The sequence below is a fragment of the Ranitomeya imitator genome, chromosome 2, assembly GCF_032444005.1.
Source record: "Ranitomeya imitator isolate aRanImi1 chromosome 2, aRanImi1.pri, whole genome shotgun sequence".
Taxonomy (NCBI): domain Eukaryota; kingdom Metazoa; phylum Chordata; class Amphibia; order Anura; family Dendrobatidae; genus Ranitomeya; species Ranitomeya imitator.
The window spans coordinates 504,508,820-504,528,133 of NC_091283.1; the positions used below are offsets into that span (position 1 = coordinate 504,508,820).

The window sequence follows — 19,314 nt, forward strand, 5'->3', positions numbered from 1 at the left end:
CCAGAGGCTGCAATACCACTTGTGACCACAGGAGTGAATTCAGCCACAGAATTCACAACAGTACCCCCCCCTTGAGGAGGGGTCACTGAACCCTCACCAGAACCCCCAGGCCGACCAGGATGAGCCACATGAAAGGCACGAACAAGATCTGGGGCATGGACATCAGAGGCAAAAACCCAGGAATTATCCTCCTGAGCATAACCCTTCCATTTGACCAGATACTGGAGTTTCCGTCTAGAGACACGAGAATCCAAAATTTTCTCCACAATATACTCCAATTCCCCCTCCACCAAAACAGGGGCAGGAGGCTCCACAGATGGAAACATAGGTGCCACGTATCTTCTCAACAACGACCTATGGAATACATTATGTATGGAAAAGGAGTCTGGGAGGGTCAGACGAAAAGACACCGGATTGAGAATCTCAGAAATCCAATACGGACCAATAAAACGAGGTTTAAATTTAGGAGAGGAAACCTTCATCGGAATATGACGAGAAGATAACCAAACCAGATCCCCAACACGAAGTCGGGGACCCACACGGCGTCTACGATTAGCGAAAAGCTGAGCCTTCTCCTGGGACAAGGTCAAATTGTCCACTACCTGAGTCCAGATCTGCTGCAACCTGTCCACCACAGAATCCACACCAGGACAGTCCGAAGACTCAACCTGTCCTGAAGAGAAACGAGGATGGAACCCAGAATTGCAGAAAAATGGAGAGACCAAGGTAGCCGAGCTGGCCCGATTATTAAGGGCGAACTCAGCCAACGGCAAAAATGACACCCAATCATCCTGGTCAGCAGAAACAAAACATCTCAGATATGTTTCCAAGGTCTGATTGGTTCGTTCGGTCTGGCCATTAGTCTGAGGATGGAAGGCCGAGGAAAAAGATAGGTCAATGCCCATCCTACCACAAAAGGCTCGCCAGAACCTCGAGACAAACTGGGAACCTCTGTCAGAAACAATATTCTCAGGAATGCCATGCAAATGAACCACATGCTGGAAGAACAAAGGCACCAAATCAGAGGAGGAAGGCAATTTAACCAAGGGCACCAGATGGACCATTTTAGAAAAGCGATCACAGACCACCCAAATGACCGACATCTTTTGAGAAACGGGAAGGTCAGAAATGAAATCCATCGAAATATGTGTCCAAGGCCTCTTCGGGACCGGCAAGGGCAAAAGCAACCCACTGGCACGTGAACAGCAGGGCTTAGCCCTAGCACAAATCCCACAGGACTGCACAAAAGCACGCACATCCCGTGACAGAGATGGCCACCAGAAGGATCTAGCCACTAACTCTCTGGTACCAAAGATTCATGGATGACCAGCCAGCACCGAACAATGAAGTTCAGAGATAACTTTACTAGTCCACCTATCAGGGACGAACAGTTTCTCGGCCGGACAACGATCAGGTTTATTAGCCTGAAATTTCTGCAACACTCTCCGCAAATCAGGAGAGATGGCAGACACAATGACTCCTTCCTTGAGGATACTCGCCGGCTCAGATAACCCCGGAGAGTCGGGCACAAAACTCCTAGACAGAGCATCCGCCTTCACATTTTTAGAGCCCGGAAGGTACGAAATCACAAAATCAAAACGAGCAAAAAATAACGACCAACGGGCCTGTCTAGGATTCAAGCGCTTGGCAGACTCGAGATAAGTAAGATTCTTATGATCAGTCAATACCACCACGCGATGCTTAGCTCCCTCAAGCCAATGACGCCACTCCTCGAATGCCCACTTCATGGCCAGCAACTCTCGGTTGCCCACATCATAATTACGCTCAGCAGCAGAAAATTTCCTGGAAAAGAAAGCACATGGTTTCAACACTGAGCAACCAGAACCTCTCTGTGGCAAAACCGCCCCTGCTCCAATCTCAGAAGCATCAACCTCGACCTGGAACGGAAGAGAAACATCTGGTTGACACAACACAGGGGCACAGCAAAAACGACGCTTCAACTCCTGAAAAGCTTCCACGGCAGCAGAAGACCAATTAACCAAATCAGCACCCTTCTTGGTCAAATCGGTCAATGGTCTGGCAATGCTAGAAAAATTACAGATGAAGCGACGATAAAAATTAGCAAAGCCCAGGAACTTTTGCAGACTTTTCAGAGATGTCGGCTGAGTCCAATCCTGGATGGCTTGGACCTTAACCGGATCCATCTCGATAGTAGAAGGGGAAAAGATGAACCCCAAAAATGAAACTTTCTGCACACCGAAGAGACACTTTGATCCCTTCACGAACAAGGAATTAGCACGCAGTACCTGGAAAACCATTCTGACTTGCTTCACATGAGACTCCCAATCATCAGAGAAGATCAAAATGTCATCCAAGTAAACAATCAGGAATTTATCCAGATACTCACGGAAAATGTCATGCATAAAAGACTGAAAAACAGATGGAGCATTGGCAAGTCCGAACGGCATCACCAGATACTCAAAATGACCCTCGGGCGTATTAAATGCCGTTTTCCATTCATCTCCCTGCCTGATTCTCACCAGATTATACGCACCACGAAGATCAATCTTAGTAAACCAACTAGCCCCCTTAATCCGAGCAAACAAGTCAGATATCAATGGCAAGGGATACTGAAACTTAACAGTGATCTTATTAAGAAGGCGGTAATCAATACACGGTCTTAGCGAACCATCCTTTTTGGCTACAAAAAAGAACCCTGCTCCCAATGGTGATGACGATGGGCGAATATGTCCCTTCTCCAGGGATTCTTTCACATAACTGCGCATAGCGGTGTGTTCAGGCACGGACAAATTAAATAAACGACCCTTAGGGAATTTACTACCAGGAATCAAATTGATAGCACAATCACAATTCCTATGCGGAGGTAGGGCATCAGACTTGGGCTCTTCAAATACATCCTGAAAGTCAGACAAGAACTCTGGGATGTCAGAAGGAATGGATGACGAAATAGACAAAAATGGAACATCACCATGTACTCCCTGACAACCCCAGCTGGTTACCGACATAGAGTTCCAATCTAATACTGGATTATGGGTTTGTAGCCATGGCAACCCCAACACGACCACATCATGCAGATTATGCAGTACCAGAAAGCGAATAACTTCCTGATGTGCAGGAGCCATGCACATGGTCAGCTGGGCCCAGTACTGAGGCTTATTCTTGGCCAAAGGTGTAGCATCAATTCCTCTCAACGGAATAGGACACCGCAAAGGCTCCAAGAAAAATCCACAACGTTTAGAATAATCCAAATCCATCAGATTCAGGGCAGCGCCTGAATCCACAAACGCCATGACAGAATACGATGACAAAGAGCATATCAAGGTAATGGACAGAAGGAATTTGGACTGTACAGTACCAATGACGGCAGAGCTATCGAACCGCCTAGTGCGCTTAGGACAATTAGAAATAGCATGAGTGGAATCACCACAGTAGAAACACAGCCTGTTCAGACGTCTGTGTTCTTGCCGTTCAACTTTAGTCATAGTCCTGTCGCACTGCATAGGCTCAGGTTTACTCTCAGACAATACCGCCAGATGGTGCACAGATTTACGCTCGCGCAAGCGACGACCGATCTGAATGGCCAAGGACATAGACTCATTCAAACCAGCAGGCATAGGAAATCCCACCATGACATCCTTAAGAGCTTCAGAGAGACCCTTTCTGAACCAAGCCGCCAGTGCAGATTCATTCCACAGAGTGAGTACTGACCACTTCCTAAATTTCTGACAATATACTTCTACATCATCCTGACCCTGGCATAAAGCCAGCAAATTTTTCTCAGCCTGATCCACTGAATTAGGCTCATCATAAAGCAATCCAAGCGCCTGGAAAAACGCATCAACATTACTCAATGCAGGGTCTCCTGGCGCAAGAGAAAACGCCCAGTCCTGTGGGTCGCCGCGCAAAAAAGAAATAATAATCAAAACCTGTTGAATAGGATTACCAGAAGAATGAGGTTTCAAGGCCAGAAATAGCTTACAATTATTTTTGAAGCTCAGGAACTTAGTTCTGTCACCAAAAAACAAATCAGGAATAGGAATTCTTGGTTCTAGCATAGATTTCTGATCAATTGTATCTTGAATCTTTTGTACATTTATAACGAGATTATCCATTGAGGAGCACAGAGCCTGAATATCCATGTCCACAGCTGTGTCCTGAAGCACTCTAATGTCTAGGGGAAAAAAAAAAAAAAACTGAAGACAGAGCTGAGGAAAAAAAAAATGATGTCAGGACTTCTTTTTTCCCTCTATTGAGAATCATTGGTTTGGCTCCTTGTACTGTTATGCTGTGCTATCAGGCAACACAGTGTGCAGTAATCAGCGCACATACAGTGATATGGCAATGACCCAAAAACAATAGAACAAGCTCTGAGACGTGGAATCTCTGCAGACTGCAATACCTGAACCTATCCTCACACAACTAAAAGCAGCAGTGGATTGCGCCTAACACTACCTATGCAACTCGGCACTGCCTGAGGAGCTGACTAGCCTGAAGATAGAAATACAAGCCTGACTTGCCTCAGAGAAATACCCCAAAGGAATAGGCAGCCCCCCACATATAATGACTGTTAGCAAGATGAAAAGACAAAACGTAGGAATGAAATAGATTCAGCAAAGTGAGGCCCGATATTCTAGACAGAGCGAGGATAGCAAAGAGAACTATGCAGTCTACAAAAAACCCTAAAGCAGAACTACGCAAAGGGGGGCAAAAAGACCCACCGTGCCGAACTAACGGCACGGCGGTGCACCCTTTGCGTCTCAGAGCTTCCAGCAAAAGAGAATAGCACAGCTGGACAGAAAAAACGGAAACAAAAACAAAGTAACACTTATCTAGCAGAGCAGCAGGACACAGGAAAGATGCAGTAGCTCAGATCCAACACTGGAAAATTGACAAGGAGCAAGGAAGACAGACTCAGGTGGAGTTAAATAGCAAGGCAGCCAACGAGCTCACCAAAACACCTGAGGGAGGAAGCCCAGAGGCTGCAATACCACTTGTGACCACAGGAGTGAATTCAGCCACAGAATTCACAACAGCTGGCATTGAACGGGAGGACACTGTGGCTGGCAATGGACGGGAGGACTGTTATGAGAGGCAATTCAGTACCACAATGGACATAGCGGTCAGAGCACATACAGTGATCTGACAATAACCCAAAATCATAGAACGAGCTCTGAGACGTGGGAACTCTGCAGACCGCAATCCCTAATCCTCTCCAAACAACACTAGAGGCAGCCGTGGATTGCGCCTAACTCTGCCTATGCAACTCGGCACAGCCTGAGAAACTAACTAGCCTGAAGATAGAAAATAAGCCTACCTTGCCTCAGAGAAATACCCCAAAGGAAAAGGCAGCCCCCCACATATAATGACTGTGAGTTAAGATGAAAGGACAAACGTAGAGATTAAATAGATTCAGCAAAGTGAGGCCCGACTTTCTTAACAGAGCGAGGATAGAAAAGGTAACTTTGCGGTCTACACAAAACCCTAAAGAAAACCACGCAAAGGGGGCAAAAAGACCCTCCGTACCGAACTAACGGCACGGAGGTACACCCTTTGCATCCCAGAGCTTCCAGCAACAAATTAGACAAGCTGGACAGAAAAAATAGCAAACAAATAGCAAAGAAGAACTTAGCTATGCAGAGCAGCAGGCCACAGGAATGATCCAGGGAAAAGCAAGTCCAACACTGGAACATTGACAGGAAGCCAGGATCAAAGCATTAGGTGGAGTTAAGTAGAGAAGCACCTAACGACCTCACCAGATCACCTGAGGGAGGAAACTCAGAAGCCGCAGTACCACTTCCCTCCACCAACAGAAGCTCACAGAGAGAATCAGCCGAAGTACCACTTGTGACCACAGGAGGGAGCTCTGACACAGAATTCACAACAGTACCCCCCCTTGAGGAGGGGTCACCGAACCCTCACCAGAGCCCCCAGGCCGACCAGGATGAGCCACATGAAAGGCACGAACAAGATCGGGAGCATGGACATCAGAGGCAAAAACCCAGGAATTATCTTCCTTAGCATAACCCTTCCATTTAACCAGATACTGGAGTTTCCGTCTAGAAACACGAGAATCCAAAATCTTCTCCACAATATACTCCAATTTCCCCTCCACCAAAACCGGGGCAGGAGGATCAACAGATGGAACCATAGGTGCCACGTATCTCCGCAACAATGACCTATGGAATACGTTATGTATGGAAAAAGAATCTGGAAGGGTCAGACGAAAAGACACAGGATTAAGAACCTCAGAAATCCTATACGGACCAATGAAACGAGGTTTAAACTTAGGGGAGGAAACCTTCATAGGAATATGACGAGAAGATAACCAAACCAGATCCCCAACACGAAGTCGGGGACCCACACGGCGTCTGCGATTAGCGAAACGTTGAGCCTTCTCCTGGGACAAGGTCAAATTGTCCACTACATGAGTCCAAATCTGCTGCAACCTGTCCACCACAGTATCCACACCAGGACAGTCCGAAGACTCAACCTGTCCTGAAGAGAAACGAGGATGGAACCCAGAATTGCAGAAAAATGGCGAAACCAAGGTAGCCGAGCTGGCCCGATTATTAAGGGCGAACTCAGCCAAAGGCAAAAAGGACACCCAGTCATCCTGATCGGCAGAAACAAAGCATCTCAGATATGTTTCCAAGGTCTGATTGGTTCGTTCGGTCTGGCCATTAATCTGAGGATGGAAAGCCGAGGAAAAAGACAAGTCAATGCCCATCCTACCACAAAAGGCTCGCCAAAACCTTGAAACAAACTGGGAACCTCTGTCAGAAACGATATTCTCTGGAATGCCATGTAAACGAACCACATGCTGGAAGAACGGGCAGCACGGTGGCGCAGTGGTTAGCACAGCAGCCTTGCAGCGCTGGGGTCCTGGGTTCTAATCCCACCCAGGACAACATCTGCAAAGAGTTTGTATGTTCTCTCCGTGTTTGCGTGGGTTTCCTCCGGGCACTCCGGTTTCCTCCCACATTCCAAAGACATACTGATAGGAATTCTAGATTGTGAGCCCAATCGGGGACAGTGATGATAATGTGATGTAAAGCGCTGCGGAATATGTTAGCGCTATATAAAAATAAAGATTATTATTATTATTATTATAGAACAATGGCACCAAATCAGAGGAGGAAGGCAATTTAGACAAGGGTACCAGATGAACCATCTTAGAAAAGCGATCACAGACCACCCAAATGACTGACATCTTTTGAGAAACGGGAAGATCAGAAATAAAATCCATAGAGATATGTGTCCAAGGCCTCTTCGGGACCGGCAAGGGCAAAAGCAACCCACTGGCACGAGAACAGCAGGGCTTAGCCCGAGCACAAATCCCACAGGACTGCACAAAAGCACGCACATCCCGCGACAGAGACGGCCACCAAAAGGATCTAGCCACTAACTCTCTGGTACCAAAGATTCCAGGATGACCAGCCAACACCGAACAATGAACCTCAGAGATAACTTTATTGGTCCACCTATCAGGGACAAACAGTCTCTCCGCTGGACAACGATCAGGTTTATTAGCCTGAAATTGTTGCAGCACCCGCCGCAAATCACAGGAGATGGCAGACACAATTACTCCTTCCTTGAGGATACCCGCCGGCTCAGACAAACCCGGAGAGTCGGGCACAAAACTCCTAGACAGAGCATCCGCCTTCACATTTTTAGAGCCCGGAAGGTACGAAATCACAAAGTCAAAACGGGCAAAAAACAGCGACCAACGAGCCTGTCTAGGATTCAACCGCTTAGCAGACTCAAGATAAGTCAAGTTCTTATGATCAGTCAATACCACCACGCGATGCTTAGCTCCTTCAAGCCAATGACGCCACTCCTCGAATGCCCACTTCATGGCCAGCAACTCTCGGTTGCCCACATCATAATTTCGCTCAGCAGGCGAAAACTTCCTGGAAAAAAAAGCGCATGGTTTCATCACTGGGCAATCAGAACCTCTCTGCGACAAAACAGCCCCTGCTCCAATCTCAGAAGCATCAACCTCGACCTGGAACGGAAGAGAAACATCTGGTTGACACAACACAGGGGCAGAAGAAAAACGACGCTTCAACTCCAGAAAAGCTTCCACAGCAGCAGAAGACCAATTGACCAAATCAGCACCCTTCTTGGTCAAATCGGTCAATGGTTTGGCAATACTAGAAAAATTGCAGATGAAGCGACGATAAAAATTAGCAAAGCCCAGGAACTTTTGCAGACTTTTCAGAGATGTCGGCTGAGTCCAATCATGGATGGCTTGGACCTTAACAGGATCCATCTCGATAGTAGAAGGGGAAAAGATGAACCCCAAAAATGAAACCTTCTGCACACCAAAGAGACACTTTGATCCCTTCACAAACAAAGAATTAGCACGCAGGGCCTGAAAAACTGTTCTGACCTGCTTCACATGAGACTCCCAATCATCCGAGAAGATCAAAATGTCATCCAAGTACACAATCAGGAATTTATCCAGGTACTCTCGGAAAATGTCATGCATAAAGGACTGAAACACTGATGGAGCATTGGCAAGTCCGAATGGCATCACTAGATACTCAAAATGACCCTCGGGCGTATTAAATGCAGTTTTCCATTCATCTCCTCGCCTGATTCGCACCAGATTATACGCACCACGAAGATCTATCTTGGTGAACCAACTAGCCCCCTTAATCCGAGCAAACAAATCAGATAACAATGGCAAGGGGTACTGAAATTTAACCGTGATCTTATTTAGAAGGCGGTAATCTATACAAGGTCTCAGCGAACCATCCTTCTTGGCTACAAAAAAGAACCCTGCTCCTAATGGTGACGATGACGGGCGAATATGCCCCTTCTCCAGGGATTCCTTCACATAACTGCGCATAGCGGCGTGCTCAGGCACGGATAAATTAAACAGTCAACCTTTTGGGAATTTACTACCAGGAATCAAATTGATAGCACAATCACAATCCCTATGCGGAGGTAGGGCATCGGACTTGGGCTCATCAAATACATCCCGGTAATCAGACAAGAACTCTGGAACCTCAGAAGGGGTGGATGACGAAATTGACAGAAATGGAACATCACCATGTACCCCCTGACAACCCCAGCTGGACACCGACATGGATTTCCAATCTAATACTGGATTATGGGCTTGTAGCCATGGCAACCCCAACACGACCACATCATGCAGATTATGCAACACCAGAAAGCGAATAACCTCCTGATGTGCAGGAGCCATGCACATGGTCAGCTGGGTCCAGTATTGAGGCTTATTCTTGGCCAAAGGCGTGGCATCAATTCCTCTCAGTGGAATAGGACACTGCAAGGGCTCTAAGAGAAACCCACAACGCTTAGCATACTCCAAGTCCATCAAATTCAGGGCAGCGCCTGAATCCACAAATGCCATGACAGAATACGATGACAAAGAACAGATCAAGGTAACGGACAGAAGAAATTTTGACTGTACCGTACCAATGGTGGCAGACCTAGCGAACCGCTTAGTGCGCTTAGGACTCAGAGATAGCATGAGTGGAATCACCACAGTAGAAACACAGCCCATTCAGACGTCTGTGTTCTTGCCGTTCAACTCTGGTCAAAGTCCTATCGCACTGCATAGGCTCAGGTTTAAGCTCAGGTAATACCGCCAAATGGTGCACAGATTTACGCTCACGCAAGCGTCAACCGATCTGAATGGCCAAAGACATAGACTCATTCAAACCAGCAGGCATAGGAAATCCCACCATGACATCCTTAAGGGCTTCAGAGAGACCCTTTCTGAACATAGCTGCCAGCGCAGATTCATTCCATTGAGTGAGCACGGACCACTTTCTAAATTTCTGACAATATACCTCTATCTCATCCTGACCCTGACAAAGAGCCAGCAAAATTTTTCTCTGCCTGATATACTGAATTAGGTTCATCGTACAGCAATCCGAGCGCCAGGAAAAACGCATCGATATTACTCAATGCAGGATCTCCCGGCGCAAGAGAAAATACCCAGTCCTGAAGGTCACCGCGCAAAAAAGAAATAACAATCAAAACCTGTTGAACTGGATCACCAGAGGAGCGAGGTTTCAAGGCCAGAAATAATTTACAATTATTTTTGAAACTCAGAAACTTAGATCTATCTCCAAAAAACAAATCAGGAATAGGAATTCTTGGTTCTAACATAGATTTCTGATCAATAGTGTCTTGAATCTTTTGTACACTTGCCGAGAGCTGATCCACAAATGAAGACAGACTTCTAATGTCCATCGCTACACCTGTGTACTGAACCACCCAAATGTCTAGGGGAAAAAAAAAAAGGCAAAACACAGTGCAAAGAAAAAAAAATGGTCTCAGAACTTCTTTTTTCCCTCTATTGAGAATCATTAGTACTTTTGGCTTCCTGTACTGTTATGAGAGGCAATTCAGTACCACAATGGACATAGCGGTCAGAGCACATACAGTGATCTGACAATAACCCAAAATCATAGAACGAGCTCTGAGACATGGGAACTCTGCGGACCGCAATCCCTAATCCTCTCCAAACAACACTAGAGGCAGCCATGGATTGCGCCTAACTCTGCCTATGCAACTCGGCACAGCCTGAGAAACTAACTAGCCTGAAGATAGAAAATAAGCCTACCTTGCCTCAGAGAAATACCCCAAAGGAAAAGGCAGCCCCCCACATATAATGACTGTGAGTTAAGATGAAAGGACAAACGTAGAGATGAAATAGATTCAGCAAAGTGAGGCCCGACTTTCTTAACAGAGCGAGGATAGAAAAGGTAACTTTGCGGTCTACACAAAACCCTAAAGAAAACCACGCAAAGGGGGCAAAAAGACCCTCCGTACCGAACTAACGGCACGGAGGTACACCCTTTGCGTCCCAGAGCTTCCAGCAACAAATTAGACAAGCTGGACAGAAAAAATAGCAAACAAATAGCAAAGAAGAACTTAGCTATGCAGAGCAGCAGGCCACAGGAATGATCCAGGGAAAAGCAAGTCCAACACTGGAACATTGACAGGAAGCCAGGATCAAAGCATTAGGTGGAGTTAAGTAGAGAAGCACCTAACGACCTCACCAGATCACCTGAGGGAGGAAACTCAGAAGCCGCAGTACCACTTCCCTCCACCAACAGAAGCTCACAGAGAGAATTAGCCGAAGTACCACTTGTGACCACAGGAGGGAGCTCTGCCACAGAATTCACAACAGAGGACACTGTGGCTGGCAATGGACTGGAGGACACTGTGGCTGGCATTGAACGGGAGGACACTGTGGCTGGCAATGGATGGGAGGACACTGTGGCTGGCATCGGACGGGAGGACACTGGCTTGCAATGTACGGGAGGACACTGTGGCTGGCAATGGATGGGAGGACACTGTGGCTGGCAATGGATGGGAGGACACTGGCTTGCAATGGACGGGACACTGTGGCTGGCAATGGACGGGAGGACACTGTGGCTGGGATTGTATTGGAGGACACTGTGGCTGGCATTGGACGGGAGGACACTGTGGCTGGGATTGTATTGGAGGACACTGTGGCTGGCATTGGATGGGAGGACACTGTGGCTGGCATTGGACGGTAGGACACTGTGGCTGGCATCGGACAGGAGGACACTGTGGCTGGGATTGTATTGGAGAACACTGTGGCTGGCATTGGACAGGAGGACACTGTGGCTGGGATTGTATTGGAGGACACTGTGGCTGGGATTGGATGGGAGGACACTGTGGCTGGGATTGTATTGGAGGACACTGTGGCTGGCATTGGACGGGAGGACACTGTGGCTGGGATTGTATTGGAGGACACTGTGGCTGGCATTGGACGGGAGGATACTGTGGCTAGCAATGGACGGGAGGACACTGGCTGTCAATGGACGGGAGGACACTGTGGCTGGCATTGAACGGGAGGACACTGTGGCTGGCAATGGATGAGAGGACACTGTGGCTGGCATTGAACGGGAGGACACTGTGGCTGGCATTGGATGGGAGGACACTGTGGCTGGCAATGGATGAGAGGACACTGTGGCTGGCAATGGACGGGAGGACACTGTGGCTGGCATTGAATGGGAGGACACTGTGGCTGGCAATGGATGAGAGGACACTGTGGCTGGCATTGAACGGGAGGACACTGTGGCTGGCATTGGATGGGAGGACACCTTGGCTGGCAATGGATGAGAGGACACTGTGGCTGGCAATGGACGGGAGGACACTGTGGCTGGCATTGAACGGGAGGACACTGTGGCTGGCATCGGACAGGAGGACACTGTGGCTGGGATTGTATTGGAGGACACTGTGGCTGGGATTGGACGGGAGGACACTGTGGCTGGGATTGTCTTGGAGGACACTGTGGCTGGCATTGGACGGGAGGACACTGTGGCTGGGATTGTATTGGAGGACACTGTGGCTGGCATTGGACGGGAGGACACTGTGGCTGGCATTGGACGGTAGGACACTGTGGCTGGCATCGGACAGGAGGACACTGTGGCTGGGATTGTATTGGAGAACACTGTGGCTGGCATTGGACGGGAGGACACTGTGGCTGGCATCGGACGGGAGGACACGGTGGCTGGGATTGTATTGGAGGACACTGTGGCTGGCATTGGATGGGAGGACACTGTGGCTGGCATTGGACGGTAGGACACTGTGGCTGGCATCGGATGGGAGGACACTGTGGCTGGGATTGTATTGGAGGAAACTGTGGCTGGCATTGAACGGTAGGACATTGCACTGTATAAAGGCCTATACTCTGTAAAGAATAAAGATGTTATGCAAGTTTTAAGAAAGCCTCTAACATTCTTAATCATTTATTTTAGCAGGAATTCTATATAATACACAAATCTCATTTTGAAGAAATGCTTCATTGTATTCAGTCAGTGAAGCTCCAAATTCCTCTGCAAAATAAGATGTTCTGTAGCAGCTGAGATGAGTGTGATACATAATAATATACACTTTCTATAAATCATTATGGGTATTGCTTTGGAGGTCCCTGATGTGTATTCTGTATACAGACTCGGTGTGTAGGTCAGATGTGGTGCGTCTACTGTAGCAGACTTATGTGGTAATTTGTGTCAGTGCTGTGAAGGATTTATAGATTTTACAGTTTGTCAGACAAATTCTCACCCTAAAATCACCCAGAAATATGTTCAGTTCTGCACAGGATTTGACAGGTAAACATTTGACTCCTGAGGCAATCATAGACTTGCCTTGTCATGGATGATATCAACCACACACCAGTCATTCCTATCCACAACTTGTTATCTCCGCCACTCCCCATGTGATAAGTGTATTATTAACTGCATCCCCATCTGCCCAGGGGTCTGTTTCCTAACTTACCCGCCAGGTCTGAAGAACACCTGCCTCGGCCTCAGTTACCTCCCGGTGACCCGCTATTTATTACACGTTAACACCTGTTCATATAATGTAATCTCACCTCTATATACTATAAGAAATATGGTCATAGATGGGACGGCGTGCCCCTCACAACCCAATTTGTGAGGAAAAGTGCAAAAAAATTGGATCTAAAACCACGGGAATTGTTTTCCTTTGAGTAGTGGTAATATCATGCATGTGCTCATGTATTTTCTTGTCCAGTAGCTCATTAATACAGTTGTATGAGATGAGAAAGCTATGGCTGCTTTCTTCCACCACCATTTGTATGATACTGTGCTGCGATTCTAAATCTAACCTCCATATGGTGCCAAATAATATGTGCTATTAAAAAAATGGAGCGCTAATGCTGAGTAGAGGTTATTCCCCACATTATCACGTTTTCATTTTTTTCTATTTCCGCTCAAAAATATCTATCGGAAAAACTCAGTTCATCTTTGGAAAGGCTAAGATGCCTATACACCATATACTTGTTCCACCAACAGCTCTTTTGTCTGATTCCCCCATACACATGCACGCTCATTTTAGTGGAGCATGCATGAGTCTTCACTGGGGAATAGGCAGTAAGCTAGTGCCAGAAATCTCTGGCGGTGGCTTATCTAGCTGGAGACCAAAAGGATACGGCATTGTAATTCAACATACCCAACTCTTCTTCCTCCAACTGGAATGACGTCATATACCAGCCGGTCTCGCCACATTTGGTGGGTTCAAAGATGGGGATCTTTACAGCAAATGGAGGCCTTTAAGGGGTAGTGGACAGCCAGCAACAAAATGGTCAGGTACAATCATACCGTAGTAATCATCAACTGGGCCAATAAAGGTACTTATTGGCTTTAAGAAAAGTGTACACGTATGAAAAATGGCTGTACCCTAGGGCATGGACAATCGTCTTCTTAAGGCTTTAGGTTCTAGTCTAAAGTAATATTAGGCGTAAGAATATCAGTGGGTGCTGCTACAGCCTTTTTCTATTTTTGTGGCGTAACTGAAGTATGTTCAAGCCAATGATTGGTAAGTGAAGATGCAGTCGATGGGTGACCTGCTGGTTCTCCATGTTCTTCTGAAGATACAATGTTGTAGCTTCCATTGGGATGAAGTGCAGGACTCAGCAATTAGGAATTACATAATAAAACAACCTCACCTCATGTACACAGCTGAACAGCTCCCAGTGAAAAGCACCGAGGTGATTGGCAAGATCTTCTGCTTCAATCCGATGAATATGAGAATCCTCAGGTGGCAACTGAACCTCTTCTGGTAAAGGAACCTAAAGAGCAAATAAATTGTGACATATGATTGTAGGGGTTGTCCACCTCTGGCAACATTTTCTTTTACTTAAACACATGTATTTTGGTCTAAAAATCATTTCTGCATGTTGGTTTCAACATAAGTTTAAATTTTTGCATTGTTTGGCTCTTATGGGCTCTATGTGTCCCTGCACATTCAATCTTTATGTGGTCTTTAGTTATAACTCAGATGAGAGTAGCTCAAAACTAGTCAGATAGAAGAGTTAGAACTACTCTTACTAGGCTGTCCGAATTAGATCATGAGATCACTGATGGATTCTGAGTAAACTCATTCTGCACCCAGCGCAATACAGAGGCTATAGAAAGCAACAGTGCAAAATTATTAATCAGACTCAATTACAAAAATAAATTTTTTGTTAAAAATACATCCATTTAAATAAAAAAAATGCCCCTATTTCCTTTTACATAACCGCTGAAATGGTTCTTGCTCAGATACTGTCAAAGACTTGCTGTGACATACCATATTCATGACTACATTATACACAGATTTCAAAGACTTGAAGATCTAGGTCTTGGATCTGGTTTTTCAGGACATCTTTGTCTCCTACCACATGTCAGAAATATTAAACCTAAATCGCCAAATAAATCCTATTACATAATGTGCTCCAAGACTTGCAACCAAGCACAAATCTGCTAGCCTTTGTTGTTACACCCAATACTTATTATGCAACAGATCTTGAGGACCAAGGCCATTGCCAACCAGTTCTGAAAACTGCTCTTACCAAAGTGCGCAGCTCTTCTCGATTGCACGCAAACAGGTGGCTGTTTATACCCAAAGTGGTGAAGATACAACCATCATCCGGCTTCAGGAGAACCTTGTCTGAAAAGAGACAAAGACTAAGCAGGGGATGGAAAATTAGAAACACCAATGATGGCCAACACTTTATACAATTTACTAATTTTAGTAAATTTTCCAGAAATTACTTTCTTTAGAATCTAAGACGGGTTCTGCTTCAAGTGACTTTTCGGAAGAAGCTTTCGTTTGTAGTAGATGAGGAATTACACTATTTCTGGTCATTATATTACTTGTATTCTGCATTTTGCAACAGTTTTCCTTCTGCAAACTCTATCTCGAATTTTCAGTTGTCTCTGAGCTGGAGGGTGGAGACTGTCTGGTTTGACCTCCTATTGATAGTTTATAGAATTAGAGGCATTCCTGCTCTTCTTTTTCTGTAGCACACAGACAGAAGCAGCAGGTTGAAAGACATTATACAGCAGTATTGTACCATTGCTGAACCCTTTCAAGACACAGGATATACTAATATGTCCTATGTTCCATGTCTGTGTATGGAATGGGTACATAAGCTGAGCCCACACTAAACACATCTGCATTCTCTGACAGCATCATTTAAAGGGGTATTCCTATCTTGAAGATCCTATCTCAATATGTAGCAAGTGTATTATTATTATTATTATTATTATTATTAATAATAATAATAATAACAAATACCTTCAATTAGGAATGTAGTATAGTTCTTCTGATTCGCTGTGTCACTTACCCCATGTGCAGGGCATTACATTAGCTTAGGTACTGTATCCATGGTTACAACCACTAACAGCTAACTAACTGTCCTGTGGTCGTAACTATGGATACTTAAGCTACTGCAATGCCCTGCACATGGGGTAAGTGACAGAGAATCAGAAAAACTATACTACATTCCTAATTGGAGGTATTTGCTAATATTATTGCTATTACACCTACTACCGTACATATTGGGATATGATCTTGGACATGGGATTACCCCTTTAATGCTAACTGTCCGAGGGGCACACCATTTCATGTGCCAATTGACCCCACTGCAATGCAATTGTTAAGTATCAATGGGTTACCATGGGGGTCAAAAATAGCTGAAGGCTTCCATGGCTGCTACGTCATTACTTCTGTGAAGCCCAGTCACAGGCTGAACTTCATGGGAGACTATGATTTTTCTTCTGCATTGCAATACTGTGGTATATTATCGCATTGCAGCATATAGAGCAAACAATTGCAGGTTGAATGAATATATAAATATATATAAAAAAAATATTTATATATATACAGTGGGGCAAAAAGGTATTTAGTCAGTCAGCAATAGTGCAAGTTCCACCACTTAAAAAGATGAGAGGCGTCTGTAATTTACATCATAGGTAGATCTCAACTATGGGAGACAAACTGAGAAAAAAAAATCCAGAAAATCACATTGTCTGTTTTTTTAACAATTTATTTGCATATTATGGTGGAAAATAAGTATTTGGTCAGAAACAAACAATCAAGATTTCTGGCTCTCACAGACCTGTAACTTCTTCTTTAAGAGTCTCCTCTTTCCTCCACTCATTACCTGTAGTAATGGCACCTGTTTAAACTTGTTATCAGTATAAAAAGACACCTGTGCACACCCTCAAACAGTCTGACTCCAAACTCCACTATGGTGAAGACCAAAGAGCTGTCAAAGGACACCAGAAACAAAATTGTAGCCCTGCCCCAGGCTGGGAAGACTGAATCTGCAATAGCCAACCAGCTTGGAGTGAAGAAATCACCAGTGGGAGCAATAATTAGAAAATGGAAGACATACAAGACCACTGATAATCTCCCTCGATCTGGGCTCCACGCAAAATCCCACCCCGTGGGGTCAGAATGATCACAAGAACGGTGAGCAAAAATCCCAGAACCACGCGGGGGGACCTAGTGAATGAACTGCAGAGAGCTGGGACCAATGTAACAAGGCCTACCATAAGTAACACACTACGCCACCATGGACTCAGATCCTGCAGTGCCAGACGTGTCCCACTGCTTAAGCCAGTACATGTCCGGGCCCGTCTGAAGTTTGCTAGAGAGCATTTGGATGATCCAGAGGAGTTTTGGGAGAATGTCCTATGGTATCCAGTGTTGTCACCTACCGCCACATTGTTTACTAAGGATATACCGCCATGCTGCTGCCTAGAAAACAGCATGGCTATAACATTATTCAGAAGATAGTACATGTTACATCAAAAAACCTCAAATTCACTACAGAAAGTGCAAGTGCGTTATATAGTACAGTACCTTAAACATATCAGCCCCTTATGGTGCATAGGTATCAAATTCACTTGACTATTGACTATCAATATTCAATTGTCAAATTCACTGACTATTTTCATACCTATGCACCGTAGGGGGCTGATATGTTTAAGGTACTGTACTATATAACGCACTTGCACTTTCTGTAGTGAATTTGAGGTTTTTTGATGTAACATGTATTATCTACCTTGAACGATATGTACAAAAATAGAAGTGGAATGGCACCAGGTGTTACCTCCACAGATAAAATGTAACATGGAGTTTGCCCCAATCTCAAATAACAAGCGTGGAAATATGGACCAGATAGACTCAAATTAGAACCACTGCGGCATGCGGTAAGCAATAGCATTAGGGTGGTGCTCAACATCCATAGTAATGTAAATCCAGAAATAAAGAGAAATGAAGTGGCACTCACCCGATATTGCTATTTGAAAATGTCCTTTAATCAGAGCATACACTCACAGACATGTAGTGGAGAGGCGGCTTGGTAAGGAGAGGAGTGCAAGGGGAGGCAAGAGGACGACGGCCGTTTCGCGCCTGCGCGCTTCCACGGGTCCAGGACCCGTGGAAGCGCGCAGGCGCGAAACGGCCGTCGTCCTCTTGCCTCCCCTTGCACTCCTCTCCTTACCAAGCCGCCTCTCCACTACATGTCTGTGAGTGTATGCTCTGATTAAAGGACATTTTCAAATAGCAATATCGGGTGAGTGCCACTTCATTTCTCTTTATTTCTGTATTATCTACCTGTTGGTTCCTACACTGTCTCTGTTTGGTGATCATTGTCATCTCTTGTATTCCCGTTTGATATTCGTATGATGTTTTTACTGGCTATTTAATAAAGATTTATGCTATCTTTATCTGGTTCTCGTAGTGCTGTCTCTTTAGGTTCTTATGGTAAAATGAATGGTGTTATTCATAACTGCAACTCATCCCACAAACAAAGCAAACAAGGTCGAGGGAAAAATCAAAAAAGCTATGGCTCTCGAAAGAGGTGGAGGAAAAAATGAGTTTGCAAAACCACCCAGAAAATAGCCTAGTCATGAAGGGGTTAAATGTTTGATGCTTGCATCACACATCTAAAAACATTACATTTTGCTCCACTTGTATTTTTTTTCCTCCTGTAGCCACTCGGGAAAAGCAACACAAACACGTCACACCTAGACTGGGAAAAAAAATCTGCAAATACTCGAAGCCCACCTCGCCAGTGTACAATACACATTTATTTTTATCTATGCTTATTACAGAGAGACTCTGGTACAGAACAGACTTTCCCATTGTAATTATTCACCAGGGAGTCTTTCCGTCTTTCAGACTCCCTTCTGAATAATGTTATGGCCATGCTGTTTTCTAGGCAGCAGCATGGCGGTAGATCCTTAGTAAACAATGTGGCGGTAGGTGACAACACTGGATACTCAAGCTCTTGTGATGATGGAGCACTGCCACTTCCATTAAGTAGAAGGGCTTATGGCAAATGCATGCTAACAGCACATCCAATGCATCTTACGGGAGGAATAAAACAGATGCAACAACACAATACGGGACAGTGGAAAGTCTACTGTACATTTTTATAAAGGCAATGGTATTGGAAGAGGTTTGCAGTTGGGGGACCATGGAACATATCTATCAACACCGTCATATCTCATGGCGGTATGT

General features: G+C 45.4%; 1 protein-coding gene across 2 annotated transcripts in view; it reads right to left on the minus strand.

Moving 5' to 3' along the window:
- Positions 1-19,314, minus strand: part of RAPGEFL1 (Rap guanine nucleotide exchange factor like 1) — a 94,850-nt gene that overhangs the window by 27,112 nt on the left and 48,424 nt on the right. For both annotated transcript variants that reach the window (XM_069751628.1, XM_069751626.1), the window contains 2 exons: positions 15,350-15,447; positions 14,465-14,587 (listed from right to left, as the gene is read on the minus strand). In XM_069751628.1, coding sequence (XP_069607729.1) covers positions 14,465-14,587; positions 15,350-15,447 — 221 coding nt within the window. The remainder of the gene's footprint in view (positions 1-14,464; positions 14,588-15,349; positions 15,448-19,314) is intronic.